The sequence below is a fragment of the Eublepharis macularius genome, chromosome 7 (genome assembly GCF_028583425.1).
Source record: "Eublepharis macularius isolate TG4126 chromosome 7, MPM_Emac_v1.0, whole genome shotgun sequence".
Taxonomy (NCBI): Eukaryota; Metazoa; Chordata; class Lepidosauria; order Squamata; family Eublepharidae; genus Eublepharis; species Eublepharis macularius.
In genome coordinates this window covers 67,969,656-67,989,180 of record NC_072796.1, presented here as the reverse complement: position 1 = coordinate 67,989,180, position 19,525 = coordinate 67,969,656, and the positions used below count along the sequence as shown (strand labels likewise).

Here is a 19,525-nt window from a genome sequence, read left to right as displayed (position 1 = left end):
ACCAATGTGTGTATATGGGCAACTGTTGATTTTGCCCATTTGCAGGATGGTGTCTGTAGAAGGCCTTATTCAGATGACTGAAGCTGCAGAGGCAGAGCATAGGGAGAGAGGCAATCCTGAAGATATGAGGGGCTAAGACCATAAAGGGTTTTGAATACCCAAAAGCTTGAACTGAGCCCATTACATGGATGTACTATTCTTTCAACTTACTGACCCTCGGCACTCAAACAAATTAATGGTAACCTATTACTGTTTACACTAAAGTGGTTTGGATATGGCAAGTAGGCATCAAGAATGTAGGGGGAATGTTACCAAGGAAATTCTGAGCTAAACCATTTACAATAATACTGTATTAAAGTTTTAGGCTGCAGTAGATATTGAGGGTATTTAAAATGTCTTTTGTCAGAAATATATCCTGCCTAGTGTTCATCAGTGGCTTATAACATTTCTTAACTTTAATACCTTCAGAGAAATAATGCCTGAAACTGAAGCCGTTTTTATCATAAAATGGGCACACTGTCTTCTGGAAAGCAGATCAGGACTGAACGAGTTTTTTGGTGGTAGTTCTGCTACCATTTCATCATCTCTACACCTCTTTTGACATACGGATCAAAGCAATCAGATTTTCCAGTATCTTTAATACAATTTGTGACTTTTAATAGCTGCCATACGGTCACTTCCCAGGATTGTTTTACTAAAGTTACTTGGGAGATGCTGCCATAAGACTAATTCTGAATATTGATATTTTTTTTAATTTGTCACCTGGGCAATACTTTTGTAGACAATACTGGTGTACAAGTTAAATGGCCGTTCTATTAATATCCTTAGATAGGTTGATTGTTACCTTGGATATAGTTAGTTCTCATAGTTCCCAAAGGTAACTCTTTTCTCTGACCTGAGTAGCCATAAGGCTTCTGTACTCCCGCTTTTTCAGTACCTTAAGCATTAACCCTTTTTATCTCTGTTATAATCCAGTGCTGTTCAGTATTCCTTTGCTTGTTGTAAATCCTGAGTACAACTTAGTTTGGAATTAGGGCCACTCCTGGACTGTGAATACTGATTGACCTTCTGAACTGAGGCATTGATTGCATGCCATATTGATTGACTGAGCATTTGACCCAGTTCTGTCTCAACCACACCTCACATACATAGGATAGTTTTCTGCTCAGGAATGAAATCAATTCTTTTAAGATGAAATTTTATGCATTTTCTCACTCCTCCCACCCCTTTGCATTGTGGCAGACCTTGAATTAGATAATCAGAGGTAGAAGTCTATCACTATAGTGCAATTTAGTTCTGTCTTATTTTGCATGATTCCATGCTCCTAATCACAATGCAGCTGTCACACACGGGTATAACATTTCATTTCCCTGACCTTATCTGCAGTGTGAGTTAAGAGTAGGTGCTGAAAAGTGATATTACTTGGATCCTACTGCCTGCATAATAATTTGATTGCATGCCTCTTAAGGATATGAGCTTTTTTGAAGGAGTGATCATTTACCATGCCATCAAGAGGAACAAGGGAATATTTACTATCTTCTGTATAACACAGGTCAATAGTTATGGCCCAAAAATGTAGAAAATAAAAACTGTAATGATCTGAAAAAGTAGGAAATAGAAAAAAACCAGGCTGTCTAATTAAAAAAAAATGTGTTTCATTGGTGACTGAGCTACGCACTGCCAATTATTTAAAACTTTAGCAATACATCAATTGATGAGAACACTTTTACAAGAAATTTAGCTGGGGGAGGGTTGAGAATGATGCACTGAGCAAATGGCTTTATAACAGAAGAAATTGTCCAGCTGTGGTTTAGGGTTAAACAAAAAGTGAGGCCATTATGCTCTAATAAAGGAAGGCGTTATTAGACTTCATGACATCACAGAAAAAAATTAGAGGCTTTTGCATGTTTTTAAGAAAGCAATCTGGTTTTGTACATAATTTCTCCGCAATTATGAGTTATTTGCATTTCAGAGCAGCTAAAACTAAATAATTACCCTAGGATTTTCATGTTGGCTTATAACTAGAGATGGGCACGAACCACAAAAAAACTGAACCATGTGGTTCATGGATTTTCACGAACCAGGAACCAGGAACTGCCACGAACTGGGGCCAGTTTATGAACCAATTTGTGGTTCGTGGGGTTTAAATGCCCCTTTCTAGCTGCTTAGTAGCAGCTGGGAAAGGGGCATTTGACAGTTTAAAGAGCCCTTTCCTGCCTTGCAAGCAGCAGGTCCCTTTAAACTATCAGGCAGCAGGGGGCTTGCAAGCTGAAGGGAAAATTCATATGGCCATTTCCTCAGGCATTTAAACTGCCCCTTTACGACCCAAACAAACCAGTAGACCAGTTCGTAGAAGTTTGTGGAAATGAGCTTCCATGAACCACTGGTTCATGAACCACAAACCAGCCTGGTTCATGTGTTTTTTTGCGTCATAATTCGATACATGCCCATCTCTACTTATAACCTGCACTCCAGCTCAGATACACTTCTAGTGATAGATGGCAACCAGGCTCCCTGATTCTATGAACTGCTGTAGAGATATAGTTGCAGCAGTTCCTGTGTTTGGTCCATAGGCTCCTAACCAGCAATTGAGAGGGTGGGCATTTTGTAACCTGTGAGCACCAGCACTTAGAAGTTGCCATGGAATCTTTTGGATTCTTTTTTTTTAACCTATCTGTTGAAAGTGAAAGCATAAAAGCTTAGGAAATCTAGTGAAAAAGAAATGCACTACCCTGTCCTTGTTGGAAAGTTTTCCTAAAATTACATAATGGGATTCGCAAGCATCCATTCCCACATTACCTGCTATTGCTATTGATTGTGCTGTATTAAAAATTCAGGCTTTTTCTGCTTAAGCAGGCTAAAATGGGCTTTCCCCGTTTTTCAGACATGGCAAGAAAGGGTGAGAAAAATATGAGATGCTTTATATAAGGCAAACTGGAACATTATGCAAGGAATAATCCCAGTGTTGACACTGCTTCAGTTGTAGTGCAGATTAACAGTGTAACCCCATTCAGTGCCTACTTCAGTTTTCAGTTTTCAGTTTCAGTTAACAGTGTAACCCCATTCAGTGCCTACTTCAGTTTTCAGTTTTTAATCATTTGTAGAGTTGATGTAAAACCAACTCAGGGATTTATATCAGTGTGGAAATATTCTGTATTATATGAAAATTCTTCAAAAGAGCTTAGTTCTTTATTAGAAACCAAAATTGATGACAACATTTCTTTATCTGATATGCCAAACTATAGATGATGAAATTGTTACTAACTTTTGCAGTAGAAGTTTTGGAAATCTGACCTTGGTTTGACTTGGTCAGAATTGAATACCCTTGAATTTTTGCTATCATTTGTTACTTAGTAATCAAAAAACTGCCCCAGGATGATTATTCATTACTTTGATTTCTAGGCAAAAAAAAAAAACTTAATCAGGCCTTCAAAGTCCTTGATGAAACCAGACTATACTAGTCCCCAAACGTTAAAGTTTAATTACATTTTATACTCTCCCCGCCCCTGCCCATGTCAATCCAGAAAACTTTAATGAGGAAGCTTATAAATCAGACTTGTTGCCAGGATTGTCTGTCCACCTTGTGAAGGTGACATGGTGCCTCAAATGATTAATATTGTCATGTTTTGATTAAAAAGTCAGAAGTCCTCTAAAGAGTTAACTTAGTGAATTGAACAATGATTCCTTAACAGGATTCAGTGAAAAAATGAAACACAGATTCTGACATTCTGTCATATCATAGAACAAACAGTGGTTGGGGCGGGGGCTGTTGTTATTTTTAATACAGAAAGCTATAAAAGCTGAAGACAGTAGCTGCTCTAAGGCACCCTTATCTCATTTAAACAGATATTAAATGTAGGTGCCAGTGGTATGATCATCAGCTGCTTCCCATTTTATGTCTAAATTGCTTAGGAGGAGTCTTTTGCTTACCAGATGTGACCTAGATTTAGATTTCCAAAGGCAAAAAAGGTCTATTGTGTAAAAACAAAACAATTGCTGGTGAAATGTATGGTAAAAGGGTTTATCTCACACTTCCATGGGTTTTAAGCTGGTATGCTAAAAAATTATTGCTTCATTTATGAAAAATAATTGCAGAAAATGTTCTACCAATCAAATTGGGATAAAAGCTTATGATAGTTGTATTCTTTAAACAGTAAAATGAACGAAGATGTTATATCTGGTAATAAACATTGGTATGGGAGAACAGGTTCAGTTAAAAAGGTAAAGTACCAAATATAGTACCAAAATTTGGTTTAGGAGTATAAATATTTGGATATTTTTTCTAGTGTATGTCAGTTACTTTTTTAAAAAGTCCCAACTGTCAAAGCTTTGCTGTTTCTTAGCTATTATTATTTATTTAACGAATAAACATATTGATTATTTTCCTCTCTTTGTTTTAAATTTACATCTATAGGTGCTGCTACTAGGAAACCAGACCCTGAGCCAGAGAAGCAAACAGACCACACTGTTAAAATTGCCGGAGTGATTGCAGGAATCTTGCTATTCGTTATTATATTTCTGGGGGTTATTTTGGTTATGAAGAAAAGGTGAGCAGTTAATAAATATTCTTCTTTGTGTATGCGTATTTGTGTTGAAGCATTTCCTGCAGCAGTTTTGAGTAAGATACATGCTAAGTTTCCAGCCACTTTAACAGACAGAAGTGCTGCTTATTTTCCCTAAAGCCCTGATGCTGGTGTATAATACTGTACAATCTGACTCTCTCCTCCTACAACATTCTCATTAAATTAATGTTAGTGCCTATGTGTTAGCATTCTCAGTAAATTAATGTTGGTACCTTCAAAACACCCTCAAGTCAATGAATCTAGCATCTTGCACTTTTACACTGCATTAAGAATCCAAATGACACAAGAACAATGTCTTTTTCTACCTTTATTCTATCCTGTAGCCAAAGTGAAAAACAGAAGCATTTTGATTCTGTAAAGATACCTCAGAAAATTATTCTTGAATATAAAAGAAAGTTCACTCAAAATAGACAAAATGAGAGGGCAAAGGTTTAGGAGTGGATTTGCCATTTGAATTCTTTTGAAGGCTATCTTTTGCTTTACCATAAAGCCAAATATGATATTATTGTAAATGATGCTGAAGACAACTTAATGGCATGTTCATTTTAGTAACAGAGATGGAGCGTATTGCATACCATAATGGGGATACTTCATAGAACATACCTTTGCAGCTATAGAAGCTATACTTATGATCGACAGTGTAGTTTCCAGTGTCCTTATGAAAATGTGTGATATTTTCATGGGAATCTTGCTTCATTTGCATTTATGCCATTTCTATGTATGGCACTTATCAATGCAGTTCCTATTGGCTTTGAGGGCCATTTGGTGTAGTGGTTAAGAGAATCAGGACTCTAATCTGGAGAACTGGATTTGATTCCTCACTCCTCCACTTGAAGCCATCTAGATGACTTTGGGTCAGTCTTTCAGAGCTCTCTCAGCCCCACCCAGCTTACAGGGTGATTGTTGTGAGTAGAGATGGGCACGAACAGCAACGCAAACAAAAAAAGCCACGAACAGCCCAATCTGCTGTTCGAGAACAAGCTGTTTGTGAGGCCCCATTCTAAATGAACAGGTGGTCGTTGCAAGCCTCGTTCATTGCTGTTCGTCAAGCCAGACAGTCTGGCACCTGCAATCTATTCCTTTGGCAATTTAGGTAGGGATTGTCTGAACTCTGAACTTCTGCTGTGTTGCCCTGGAAACCCCAATCTAAGCCCAATAGCTTGATAGGCAGGTCTTCCTTCCAAGTGTGGAGCTCCAAATTTGTTACAAGAGAGCAAAGGCCATGGGGGAGGGGGGGCTCCCAGCTCTGGCTAGTCTTTGCAGACAGTGGAGAGGAAGAGAAAGCTGCTGTTGGCATTTTGACAGAGAGACAGGGAGAGTGCATTGGAGCTTGAATTTTCTTTGTGTGTGGTGGGATATGGATCTATCTCTTCAGGTTCCAGGGCTGCTGCCAGGCTCTGGGGGCAAGCTATTACTTACTATTGGTACCTTTCCTGCTGTTTGCTCAGGTAGGGTTTCTGGGAGTGGTGCGGTAGGGATCTACCCACCCTCAAGTTCCAGGGCTGCTGCCAGGCCCTGAGGCCAAGCTATTATTTATTATTGGTACCTTTCCTGTTGCCTGCTCAGGTCAGGTTTCTGGACGTGGTGCAGTAGACATCTTAACCAAACTTGGATGAGAGCTTGCTGGTGTTGGCGCAGCGTGGTTTGAACTGTAGCTGAGCTATAAATAAGGCTTCCACACACTTATAGTAGTAAAAGTGTATGTACATTTATTTTACAGTGACTTATATATACAGGACTTTGTTCTCACTGTCAAAGTGCTTCACCAAGCACTTAATGGAACAAGCTCCACACTTACACCAGACACAGCTGGCTTATATACATCCATAGCACCCCCCAGTGTCCAATCCCAGCACATCAGGTGAGGTGACTAAGCTGTTTCTTCGCTCTTGCATCATCCAAGGACCTGTCAAATAGATCTTTTACATCAGTTATGACAGACAGACCTAAACAGCAAGATGCACACATGCTTCTTGGCTCATTATGTCAACACTCCTCCTTGAGACAAGAGGCATACTACCCAGCATTTCTTTGCATTTAGCCAACATTTCCTGGGTTTGTCCCTTTATCAACAGATCTGCACAATTTTCATTTGACCTACAATGACTTAAACATACTATACCTGAATGGTATCACATACATTTTGGTAACGGATTATAATATGTTTACTTCTGGCACGTATTGTTTGATGTTGTGCCAATTGCTCTGCAGCAGAACTGTCACACTTTATTTTCACTGGCAATGGACATTGGATATTCAGATCCCCCAATAATTTTATTACCCATTCCAGTTGCAGAACACAATCACTTAATGAGGCAAATTCGGCCTCACACGAGCTAGTTGCCACTAATGTTTGTCTTTGTGATTTCCAACATACTAGTGCTCCCAGAACTTGTATAAGATACCCAGAAGTAGACCTTCCTTCATCATGACCCCATGATGCATCACTAAAGGCTACCACTTCAGTACTTTTTGTAGTGTTTAGTACAAGCCTGTGTTCAGAAGTTCCCTTCAAATAACACAGCACCCTTTTTGCTGCTTGCCAGTCCCTTTCACCGGGATCTGCACACTGCCTACACAGCCACTGCACCACATAACCCAGATCAGGGCGGCTCCAGCAACTAATGATTGGTATTTTGTTTTATTTTCTAAAGGAGTATTCCTTGGCTCCTTAAGACACCCAGCAGACATGGGAGTTTGCACTTCTTTTGCCTCTGACATTCTATGCTGCTTCAGCAACTGTTTTATTTTATTGCTTTGACTCAGCTCAAAACACCCTGAGTTGTTTCTGGTGATTTGCATACCTAAGTAGTTTGAAATAGGTCCCAAAAACCTTGTTTTAAACACACCAGTTATTGCTTGTCGGAATTCATCCAATTCCTCGGTTGACTTACAAAGAAAACAGAGATCATCCACATAGCAAAGTAGGTAACATTGCTTCTTACCACTCTTCTTTGTGTATAAACATGGATCAGCCTCTGCTTGCCTAAACCCAAGGCTAGCTAGTGCCTTTGATAAACACACATTCCAGCACCGTGCTGCCTGTTTCAACCCGTAGATGGACTTGTGCAGTTTTAATACACAACCTTTGTGTTCAGATTCAAAACCTGGAATTTGTTCCATATATACCTCTTCTTCCAAGTTTGCATTCAGAAAGGCAGTTTCTACATCAAAGCGATAAACAGCTAAGCCCTCTGCACTTGCTTTGCACAGAGCAGCTCTGAACGTTTCCCCCCTCATAGTAGGTGAAAACACTAAATCATAATCCTGCCCCTGTATTTGGGAGTATCCCTTTGCCACAAGGCGAGCCTTGTGCTTAAAACCTCCGTTAGAGTCATATTTCACTTTATACAACCACTTACAGCCCACTGGGCTTTTCCCTTCTGGCATTTCAGACAGAGAGAACACTTTGTGATCTACGAGGGACTCATATTCCTGTCGCATAGCAGCGATCCAAGCCTCTCTTTCAGACCCATCTAGCCGCAAAACCTCTTGATAGTCAGCTGGTTCTGGCACCCACACAAAATTTACTTGCGGCAGATCTGGCTCAAAGCCATATCTCACAGGAGGCACTCCTTTTGTGGAGCGTTGTGACACTCTTAGAAGTTTCATACCATGACTCTGAGACTGTGTAGGAGATTTCTCTTCCCTTTTAACCTCCTGCTCATGAATCACATTCTGTGGCTGGCCTCCTTGTGCTCTGTTAACAGCAGAAACACCTGTGATTTCTCCTCCTTACCATGGAGTCTTCCCCAGCTATTGTGTTCGTTAAAGCTTGCAGATCTGCTAAAACAAACCTTTCTGTCTGCTGTGACAAACCTGTAGGATTTCATACCAGTCTGATATCCTACAAATACATGTTTAATTGCCCTGACAGATCCCTTTCTCCTCTGTTTCAGAGGCACATTCACCCATGCTTTCACCCCAAACACTCTGAGATACCCGAGCTTTGGGTCCTTTTTATACAACACTCTGTAGGGAATATCATTTATTGCCCTACTCCAAACCCTGTTGCTGACATAACAGGCTGCTCCCAATGCCTCAGCCCAATAAGATACCGGCAAGTCTGCATCTGTCACCATGGCTTTCATTATTGTTTGGACTTTACCACCACTGCGTTCTACCACGCCATTTTCACTTGGAACCCCTGGGTTTGCCATTCTATGAACAATTCCCTTTTTATTCAACCATTAGGAGAATTCATTTGTCTGGAACTCTCCACCCATGTCTGTTTGAATGGCACGAAGCTTTTCACCCAGCTGCAACTCAGCTCTTTTGTGCCAGTACTCCACTGCTTGAAACGTTTCTGACTTGTGTGTCAGCACATATGCCCACAGATAACGACTCTTATCATCACAGATAATTAAAGCATATCATTTCCCTGAATGGCTTTGAGGGTACGGCCCTATCAGATCCATGTGGACCAGCTCCAAGGGCTTATTTGACACACGACTACTGAACTTAGCCACAGGATAAGCATGACTCTTTACCTGTTTGCAGACCTGGAAGTCTAGAAAATGCTTACATGGTTTTACACTTTCCCCTGGTAGCAGAGCCAATGTTTTCCTTAGTGCTTCATACCCAATATGACCAAGCCTGCGGTGTAAAATATGAACACACCCCTCATGGTCACACCTGTTGGACACAACCTGTGCCCTTACTTTAACATCCTCAATGGAACAGACATCATTACACAATTCACCTTGCATCAGAGGCTTTCCCTCTTTAGAAATCATGCACCCACTCTGGGAAAAAGATACGTTAAACCCTACTCTGGTTAGAGCACACACACTTAACAGGTTGCTTTCTACCGAGGGTACACATAATACATCCCTGAAGGTGTGTCCTAAGGAAGGAAAAGTTAATTTGCCCTGGCAAGTCACTTTTGCACACCTCCCGTCAGCTAGCCTGATGTGAGGCAGTGTTGACTCGTGGACGTCCTCCAGCACGGACTCCTCCCGGCAAATTATTTTTGAAGCGCCCGAATCGATGATCCAAGAGCTCCCAGCGCCAGCTGACACCACCAGCCTTGCTTCTCCGCTCCTGGAATCACCTCAGCTGTTTTTGGACTCCGGCCTCCTTCCTTTCCTTCAATGTGGGCACTCTCTACGAACATGGGATCTGCTTCCGCAGGTCCAACACTTTCTGGTTGCCAGTAAAACTGGAGACATCGGAACAGCTTGCCTGTTGTCTCTCTGTAGTTTGCTGTCGGTCCCCTCAGAACACGCTGTAGACTTGGCTACGTTCCCAGATTTGACTGCATGCCCAGACTTGGCTGCATGCCCGGTCTCAGATAACAGCTTGTCTTTTTGCCTCCTTTCATAATCCAGCAGTTTAGCTACAACATAGCTCCATGTTAATTCGTCTGCTTGCACCATTTCTAATGTTGTCAGGAGAATTTCATACTCAGGTGCTAAGCTGGAAAGTAAAATATACACCCGGTCCGGCTCTGAGAAAGTCTTTCCTCTTAGCTCCAGGTCCCTGAAGCTCTGCATCAATGCGGCTATGTGTTCTTGCACTGGTTTTCTAGGCTTCTGAACCCTTCGGTACAGGGCTCTCGTTAAGGCTATCAAGACTCCTGCTGACTCACGCAGGTGCACGGCCTTGAGTGCCTTCCAAGCCACCTGAGCTGTGTTTTCGTTAGCTACATAGTTTAGCTGGCTGTCGGCTATGCTTAACACAATTACAGCCAGTGCACTTTCATCTTTCACTTCCTCTGCCGGCGTGGGGTCGTCTGGAGGGTTATCAACACAGACCCAAAGACTTTCCCTCTTAAGGTAATGCTGCATTCGGATGGACCATACCTGGTAGTTCTCATCCGTAAGCTTCTCCACCGGCAGGGCTGTTTGGATTTGTGCCATCTCTGGTATCTGGACTGGCCCCGGGAGAATGTTTTCCTTCTCCTCCTCCTCCACACTGCTTCCCTGCGAGGACAGCTTGCCAGCTGCTGTTTTTCCTCACCAGCGCAGAACAGTCACTCCTGGACTTCACCGTCCACAGCCTTCAGCTCCAAGCCTCTCAGGACTTCACCGCTCACAGTTCCTCAAACCTTCAACGCCCGCCATGCGGTTCTGGGCCCATAACCCTGTTGGCGCAGCGTGGTTTGAACTGTAGCTGAGCTATAAATAAGGCTTCCACACACTTATAGTAGTAAAAGTGTATGTACATTTATTTTACAGTGACTTATATATACAGGACTTTGTTCTCACTGTCAAAGTGCTTCACCAAGTACTTAATGGAACAAGCTCCACACTTACACCAAACACAGCTGGCTTATATACATCCATAGCACCCCCCCCCCAGTGTCTAATCCCAGCACATCAGGTGAGGTGACTAAGCTGTTTCTTCACTCTTGCATCATCCAAGGACCTGTCAGATAGATCTTTTACATCAGTTATAACAGACAGACCTAAACAGCAAGATGCACACATGCTTCTTGGCTCATTATGTCAACAGCTGGCCCCCACGAACAGCCAACCACAAACATGTTCATGAACAGGGTCATGTTGGTGGTTGTTCATGAGTCCCTGTTCGTGGATGGCAACAGACATCATGTTCGGGGTTTTTTCTGTTCATGCCCATCTCTAGTTGTGAGGATTGTAACAATACACTTTGTAAACCGCTCTGAGTTGGTGTTGTCCTGAAAAGTGGTATATAAATTGAATGTTGTTGTTGTCATTTATGTTCATTAAATGAACCTAAGTCTACATACGATTGCCAACCTCCAGCCGGGGCCTGGAGATCTCACAGAATTACACTTGGTACCCAGACAACACGTATCAGTTTCCCTGGAGAAAATGGCTGTTTTGGAAGGTGGACTCTGTGGTATTATGCCTCACTAAAGTCCATACCTTCAACAAACCCTACCCTCCCAGGATTCACCCCAAATTTCAAGGAATTTCCCAACCTAGAGCTGACAATGCTAGGTCTACTGCTATGGACCTACATTTTAGTCACCAGCAGATCAGTAGGGTCCCAGGAGTATGAAAGTAAACTAGATGAGCTTGTGGTGAAAAAAGGAATTAGTGAAAGAAGCCAGAAAAGGTGTGTAGAGAGGGCAATGGAACATATGTCTAAAATAAAGAAAATAATAAATTTAGGTCCTGGGTTAGAGTGTCAGAAATAATTTTGACTTGCGGCAGTTTTAACTAGGCAGTGATAGATGTAAATGGATTGTAAACAAATATAAGACATGTCTCATATAATGAACAATCTGAATTACATATCCAAATTGGATGTTTTTCATTATTTTCTTTGAAGTTTGGGAGCTTCTCAGAGCTACAGTTTATTCTTCACAAGAAATTACATGAAAGTTGAGTTTATCTAATCTAAATATTGTGGGTGAATATCTATCTTGTAGGCACGCTATACTGGTGCATTTTTATGAACTAGTAGGCAGGAGTTGGAGAAAATACTGTAAATTTTGTCAGTCAATATTCATATTATCTGTCAGAAAAGATGGAGCTTTTTAGAGATAAATTCTGGTTTGTGTCATTAATTGCCAGTCATGTTTAAATGTGAGAAATTTTAGGTTTTATTTGTGTGCTACTCTACCTTGTATGGGTTGGAAAGGGACACTGTTTTTACTGTTATTTGTATTTTTATGTGTGGGGCAAAACCCTCATTATAAATAATTTAAAAACGAGCATGGTTGAAAGACTACCATAAAAAGTAACACTATTTAGGTTTTGACTAAGAATTTCTGATTTTATTATTGTTTATGTGGCCTGCTTTAGGAATACTCTATACTTATATGCTTTTCACTTTTGACTTTGGAGTTTTTAAATAACCTTTCCTTTTTAGTAGAAACTGCTTTTTCAGTAGAAACTGAAAATTGAGCAAGTTAACATTTATACAGACAAAAACTGAGTCTAAAGTGAAGCCATTTGTATGTGATATAGTACAGAATTTTCTTGCCCAATTTATTACAAAATGGTAACTTTTCATGCTTTAAAATTAGTTCATATTATAATACAGCAGCCAAGTTACAGAATTTCAGGATGGTCGGTGGTAACAATATAGATACACTCAAAATAAAAATGGGGCACACAGATCCCAAAATAATATAGGTTTAAATTATTTAATAGTATTAATGGCATGGAACCCGCCTAAATTTCTTTCTTGCTTCCCCCCTCCTATTACAGCGCTTTTGGAATGAATGAGGGCTAACAGGTTGAAACTTAATCCTGACAAATTGGAGGTAACACTAGTAAGGGGAAGGTCTGAGCCAGGAACCAGATTATTTTTGTTCTGAATGGGGTTACACTCCCCATAAAGGAGCAGGTTCAAAGCTTGGGGGTGCTCCTGGACCCAGGCTTCCTGTTGGATGCTAGGGGTGTCACTCACCCTGCCTGGGAAGGATTTTTCTGCTGTGGTGCATTCCATGGTAACATCTTAGATTACTGCAACTCTGTGTTGGCTTGCCCAACTCTTATGTTGGGCTGCCTTTGAAGATTGTCAGTAAGCTACAGTTCGTACAGAATGCTGAGGCTAGAGTGTTGACTGGAGTAGGTTGTAGGGACCACATCACTACAGTCTTGTACCATCTACATTTGCTTCCACTTTGCTTCCAGGGTCAATTCAAGCTGCTGGTCTTGACCTTTAAAGCTCTATGCAATTTGAAGCCAACATAACTTAAGGACCATCTTTGCCTCTATGAACCTATCTGTCCAAGTTATCTTCAGAATTCCTGTTTCGGGTGCCCCTGCCTTCTGAGACTTGATAGGTGACAACCCAAGAAGAGACCTTATCATTCATAGCACGAAAACTTTGGAACTCTCACACCAGGGAAATTCAACTGGCTCCTTCTATTGGTTTCTTCTGCCAATGGATAAAGACTTCTTTGTTTAATTGGCATACCCCTGATAACTGTTATTGGCGCTCCTCCATAGTTCTGGTGTGTTTATGTATTTTATTGAATTATTTATATATTATTTTAAATTTTATTATTCAGATGTTGGCTGCCTTGGTGGCCATATCTGGATGGAAAGGTGGTATAAAAAGGTTTTAACTAAATAAATAAATACATGAGCAGTCAGAAAAAAATGTAATCAATGGGCTCAAAAAGCAATGAAATCCAAGTAGTCCAGTCTGTGATATTTTTATGCAAAATTCAAATGTATACACAAATGTATACTGACGGCTATAAAAGGTGGTAGGTGCTGTTTTGAACGGTCATTAGTAATTCTAATAGTAATATTATTTTTCATTCTGTGACTGTATCATTCACAGGGAAGCATTCTCCTCTAAAGGAAAGCATAGCTGAATGGAGCTGTAGGACACAATCCATGTTTTTACAAGTTTTGAGAATTTATACTAGAAAAACACTGCAGATTTCCTGGTGTCATTTTTTCCTATATATTTCTTGATGCACTTCTGGAAAATGGCATGGAGTTTTGTGCAGTGTTTTTTGTTCACCTGTAACGCTGCCACAAATCCCTAGAAAATCCTCTGACCTAACAAAAGGTTCTAAACTGTTTATGTAAACTCTTGAGACACTCAAAGATTATCTTGGGATTTACTTTCACTTTTCTTATGCAATACCCTGTAACCAGGAATATATGGAAATGCACCTTTGGATTCAGTCCACTATTTTAGTAATTTTGGTTGCAGGTCATACCTCTCTCAAAAAATTGTCAGTTTTGCATGTATATTAGCTGATTGCTTAAGGTTTCTAATTTCCTATGAAGAACACCATTACTTTCACATTAAACATTAAGATTGCTCATTTTATGTCATGAGTAAATCACATACCGATTTTCTGATAAGTGTCCAGTTGCTTATATTGGCATACTAACTGTTCCAGTGCAACTTTCTTCTTCCAAAATTGGCAGAGGGAGGAGATGTTAATTCAATTTTCATTCCTGTTACTTGTGCCAATAAAGTCCTTACTGAAAGTGGGTTAGACTCCATTCCCTCAATCTGGATGTGGTTTTGATTCACCATAAAACTTGTTTTGTTACATGCACCAGTGTAAAACTGGGCTTTAGAATATATTATTCTCAGGTTCATTCTTAGTCATTGTTCAGTCAAAAGCCTATAGAAAATTATAATCTTTGGGACAGAGCATTCCCTCCAGTGTTCCCTCTCCAAGTTCTGGGGACACTAATCATACAGTCACTTTAGGGAAAGTATGAGTAAAAGCAGCTAGCAAAAGTGTACTCAAACTCTGCAGTGTTTTCCTACTGCCTTTTAACAATGTCTACTATTTTCATTACTTAAAAGCATCCAGATCAAGTGGAGAATTAGCCAATGACCTGCGATGATCTTAAATTAGGAATATCTGTTCAATAAAAATAACTTTGAAATAATTGAAATATATTGAAAGGCTTCTTCTAAGTGGAATAATGTCCCTTTGGGGTATTATTAGTATGAGAACCATTAGAACGCCTCCTTTCCTGCACAACTACAACAACATCTGAAGGTCTTAAGGAAGGAGCTCGCAATGCAGGTCTTTGCCATGCCAGCATCATACCGCTGTATGATGGAGGTATGATGGAGCTAAGCACCATGGTGTAAGATGGAGCCATGCTACAGACCTTCCAAAGTGATCTGGAAGTTTTGAGTGGAGCAACTTAAGATGGACTCACAGTGTTGTTCCTGAACTGCTAAAAGGGATTGTGAGCTGTTTGCAGCCTAGTGCTGATGGCCGGAGGCCGCGGGCGCGATGACAAACAGAGACCAGACACACGGCTGGAGAGAAAACAGGCCACAACTTTATTAACACAGCAGGTAAGGAGCGAAGGCAGTCATCTGGATCGGATCCCCATGCATCGGCGGGCCCGCCTGCCAAGCCGATGAACCCCTCCCCCCTCAGACCCCAGCTGAGGGGGGGACCGGAGGAGTGGCATTAAGGGAGGAGATCATCTGGGTGTACACCCCTGCATGATTCCCCTGCCACCTGGAGATGAGTCCGACCTGGCAGCCCCCGAGCTGGGCATGCACCTCCGTGACTCACCCCAAGATTCCTTATGGGAATCCCCTCAACAGGAACCAGGGCGGAGGCCCTGGCTCCCGCAAAATGAGATCCGATCCAATGACCAACCGCCAACAGTTGTGACAAGGAAAATGAAAGGACCACTGTCCCCCCCCCCCGGTCCGCTGAACAACGGGAGTGGTGGGTGGGATTCGCCGCCCGACGCCGAGTGAGGAGGGGCCCGGCAGTTGCCTGCTTAAATACCTGGCCGGCGGACCAGAGGGAAGACTCCCTCCCCGTGGTCCGGCAGCCGGCCTCGCCCCGGCCCCTCCCCCAACGGCCGCGATTGGACGTCGGGGATTTAAACTGATTGGCTGCCGCCGTCCCAGCCCGGGCCGGCCGGCAGCCAGCCACCGCACCTTCTCCGCCCTCCGGCCCCGCGGCAGCAAACCGAGCGCCCGGTAAGTCGGGCGCTCGCGCTTGCAGCCTAGTGCTGATGGCCGGAGGCCGCGGGCGCGATGACAAACAGAGACCAGACACACGGCTGGAGAGAAAACAGGCCACAACTTTATTAACACAGCAGGTAAGGAGCGAAGGCAGTCATCTGGATCGGATCCCCATGCATCGGCGGGCCCGCCTGCCAAGCCGATGAACCCCTCCCCCCTCAGACCCCAGCTGAGGGGGGGACCGGAGGAGTGGCATTAAGAGAGGAGATCATCTGGGTGTACACCCCTGCATGATTCCCCTGCCACCTGGAGATGAGTCCGACCTGGCAGCCCCCGAGCTGGGCATGCACCTCCGTGACTCACCCCAAGATTCCTTATGGGAATCCCCTCAACAGGAACCAGGGCGGAGGCCCTGGCTCCCGCAAAATGAGATCCGATCCAATGACCAACCGCCACCAGAGCCCCCCCCTCTCCCCCAAGGAGGGGGGGGCTCCCGCCAAAGCTCCTACCGCCGCAACCACTCGAGCAGGCCATCTCTCAGGTCCTGAAGCCAAATGTCGTGGCCCCAGCTGGACAGGTGCACCCCGTCCGGGCGGAACAGCGCCTCCAAGCGGAAGGAAATGTCCGGGTGTGGAATGAGTAGGCCGCCAGCTGAAGAAATGTAGCGCCCCATGGCGCGGGCCACCCGCTGCCGGATCCCGTCCACCTTTTCTGGGTTACGCGCAAAGCGCCAACAGCGCCTCTGGAGCAAGTCTGACCACAAAAAGAAGGTCCGAGGGAACAATCCCCTTAGATAGTCCAGGTCGGCGCACATCGCCCGCTGCAGGTCCGGGCCTTCCCGTCTGCCCAGGTCGTTCTCGCCCAGCTGGATGATCAGCGCGTCAGGTGGGCCCTCCCGGCGGGCCTGTTGGACCAAGGTGGGGGCCAGCGTCTCCCATAGCATACCCCGGGTGCCGATCCAGCGAATCGCGACATGGCCGTCCAGCCCGAGGTGTCTTCCCCATCCCGATGATGCAGCATATTTCCCGGCCCAAAACACGATGCTATGGCCGCAGATCCAAACAGTCCTCCGCTGACCTGCAACAAATTGAAGCACAGACACAACTTAGTGGGAGAGCACTCGAGAAGGGCGAATGTAGGTGCGAAAAGCCCCGGACCGCCAGCGGCCCACCCGCTGGATGGCGTCGGGGGGAAGGCCCAGCTGTGCTGCCGACGTGGCTGCACCGATGCGAAAGGAGTGGGAGGCAAAGTCCCTCGGTGGGAATCCGGCAGCTTGAAGGCATGCCCTCAACAGGGCAGCGAACTGGTAGCGCGTGAGGGGGGTACCGTCCTTGTGTACCAGGAAGGGACCGGAGCACTGAGGCCGACCTGCCATGAAGGATCGGACAGCCGCGACGGGACAGGTTGCACGATCCCGCGAGGCCCGCAGGAGGACAGAGACCCCCCGGCCTCGCTGATCGGTTTTGGATTGACGTATTGAGATGGCAACCGTGCGTCTGGAGAGCACCAAATCACCAGCTGCGAGGGCCCTGCCGGAGGAATCCCGGCGAGACCCCGCCACCAGCTCGCTGACCCTGAAAGCTCCAAAAAATGCTAGGGTGAAGGCCGCTCGGATGAGCCGCCCTTCGTAGGGGGACCAGCAGATGCTGGGGACCTCCCGCAGAATGGCCCGCAAGGTGGGCAGCGTAATAGGCCTGCGCTGGTCAGGCACCCGTGGAGAGACCCTGCCCCACCCTTCTATGGCCTTCCGGGCCTCAAAGCAGTCACAGGGGTCAGGGAGACCCGCGGCCTTGCTGAAGAAGGAAATGGCGGACAGCTCCCGTCGCATGGTTCCTGGGGCAAAACCGGCTCCTCGCAGGTGGGCAAGGTATCGTAGCACCGATGTTTTGGACGCCGGCCAAGAGCCCTGCCCTTCATCCTTCGCCGTGAACTGGAGGAAGCGCGCCACCGCCTTGGAGTAAGCCCGCAGAGTGGCGGGTGCCACGGAGCAGAGGGTCCCCTGTGTCACGGTGTCTCGCCAACTTGCCACAGGTCCGGTGGGAATGGGTCGGGTGTGCGGGAGGCCCCGGGTGCCAGCGTGAAGAACCTCTCCATCTGGAAGCGAGACAGCGCATCTGCCATGCTGTTATCCACACCTGCTACGTGACGGGCTGAGAAAGAGATGTTAGCGGCAAGACAGCACAACACGAAGCGGCGGACCAGCCTCATGACCCGGTCGGATCGGGAGGACTGCTTGTTAATGACCCGCACGGAGGCCTGGTTGTCGCACCAGAACAGGACCTTTTTATCCCGGAGCTCCTCCCGCCAAATTGTCACGGCCACCAGAATGGGGAAGAGCTCGAGGAAGGTCAGGTCCCGGAGGATCCCAGAGGCAGCCCAGGAGGAGGGCCAGCGCTGCGCACACCATCTCCCCCTGAAGTACACCCCGAACCCCAAGCTGCCGGCTGCGTCGGATTGAACCTGCAACTCAGAACCCGGGGAGAGGGACCCCTGCCACAGAGACACCCCGTTGTATTTGGACAGGAAATCAAGCCACACCCTGAGGTCCTCCTTTAAACCTTTAGAGAGACGTATGTGATGGTGTGGTGCCGAGGCCCCTTTGCAGGCACTGGAGAGACGGGCACAGAAGGCCCGGCCCGGGGAAACCACCCTGCAAGCAAAATTGAGGTGCCCGATGATAGACTGTAGCTCCCTCAGGGTGCACTTCTCCCGCAGGAGAGTGGCGGCAATGATCTCCCGCAGGCGGCCCAATTTCTCTTGGGGGAGGCGGGAGAGGCCAGCCTCAGAATCGAGCTCTATCCCCAGGTAAGTAAGGCGGGGGGAGGGCCCCTCGGTTTTCTCCCGGGCTAGCGGGACCCCGAGTTCCTCCGCCAGGTCCTGGAAGATCCTGAGGCGGATGGCACAAGTGTGTCCACCAGGGGGCGCCATAATGAGGAAGTCATCGAGGTAATGAGTAATGTGGGGGGAACCCATGCGGTCCTTGGCCGCCCACTCGATGAAAGTGCTAAATGCCTCAATTGCCGCGCAGGCCACTGAGCACCCCATGGGCATGGACCTGTCCACATACCATTGCTCCCTGAACTTGAAGCCCAGGAGGGAAAAGTCCTGAGGGTGCACGGGGAGGAGCCTGAACGTAGATTCGATATCGCACTTGGCCATGAGGGCCCCCTGCCCGCAGGATCGCACCAGGCGTACCGCCTGATCAAAGGAGGCATACTTAACGGAGCACAGCTCCTGCGGAATGCAGTCATTGACCGATGAGCCCCGCGGGTAGGATAAGTGGTGGATGAGCCTGTACTCCCCTGGGGCCTTCTTGGGTACCACCCCTAGCGGGGAAATCCTAAGGTTGGGTAACGGAGGGAAAGGGAAGGGGCCGGCGACCCGACCAGCCGCCACCTCCTTGGCGATCTTGGCAGCGACCACCTCCGGCAATTCCCTAGCAGATTTTAGGTTGCCTGAGGTGGTGGCCACGCGGGGGCCCGTGAATGGAATTCGGAAACCTGCCGAGAAGCCATCGAGCAAGAAGGCGGCCGCCAATCTGTTTGGGTATCGTTCCAGGAGGGGGCGGAGGGCTGCTACCA

The 19,525-nt window shown here is 45.5% G+C and overlaps 1 protein-coding gene across 6 annotated transcripts in view; it reads left to right on the top strand.

The window, feature by feature from the left end:
• Positions 1-19,525, top strand: part of PTPRM (protein tyrosine phosphatase receptor type M) — a 749,315-nt gene that overhangs the window by 513,524 nt on the left and 216,266 nt on the right. For all 6 annotated transcript variants that reach the window (XM_054985128.1, XM_054985127.1, XM_054985126.1 and 3 more), the window contains one exon: positions 4,415-4,547. In XM_054985128.1, coding sequence (XP_054841103.1) covers positions 4,415-4,547 — 133 coding nt within the window. The remainder of the gene's footprint in view (positions 1-4,414; positions 4,548-19,525) is intronic.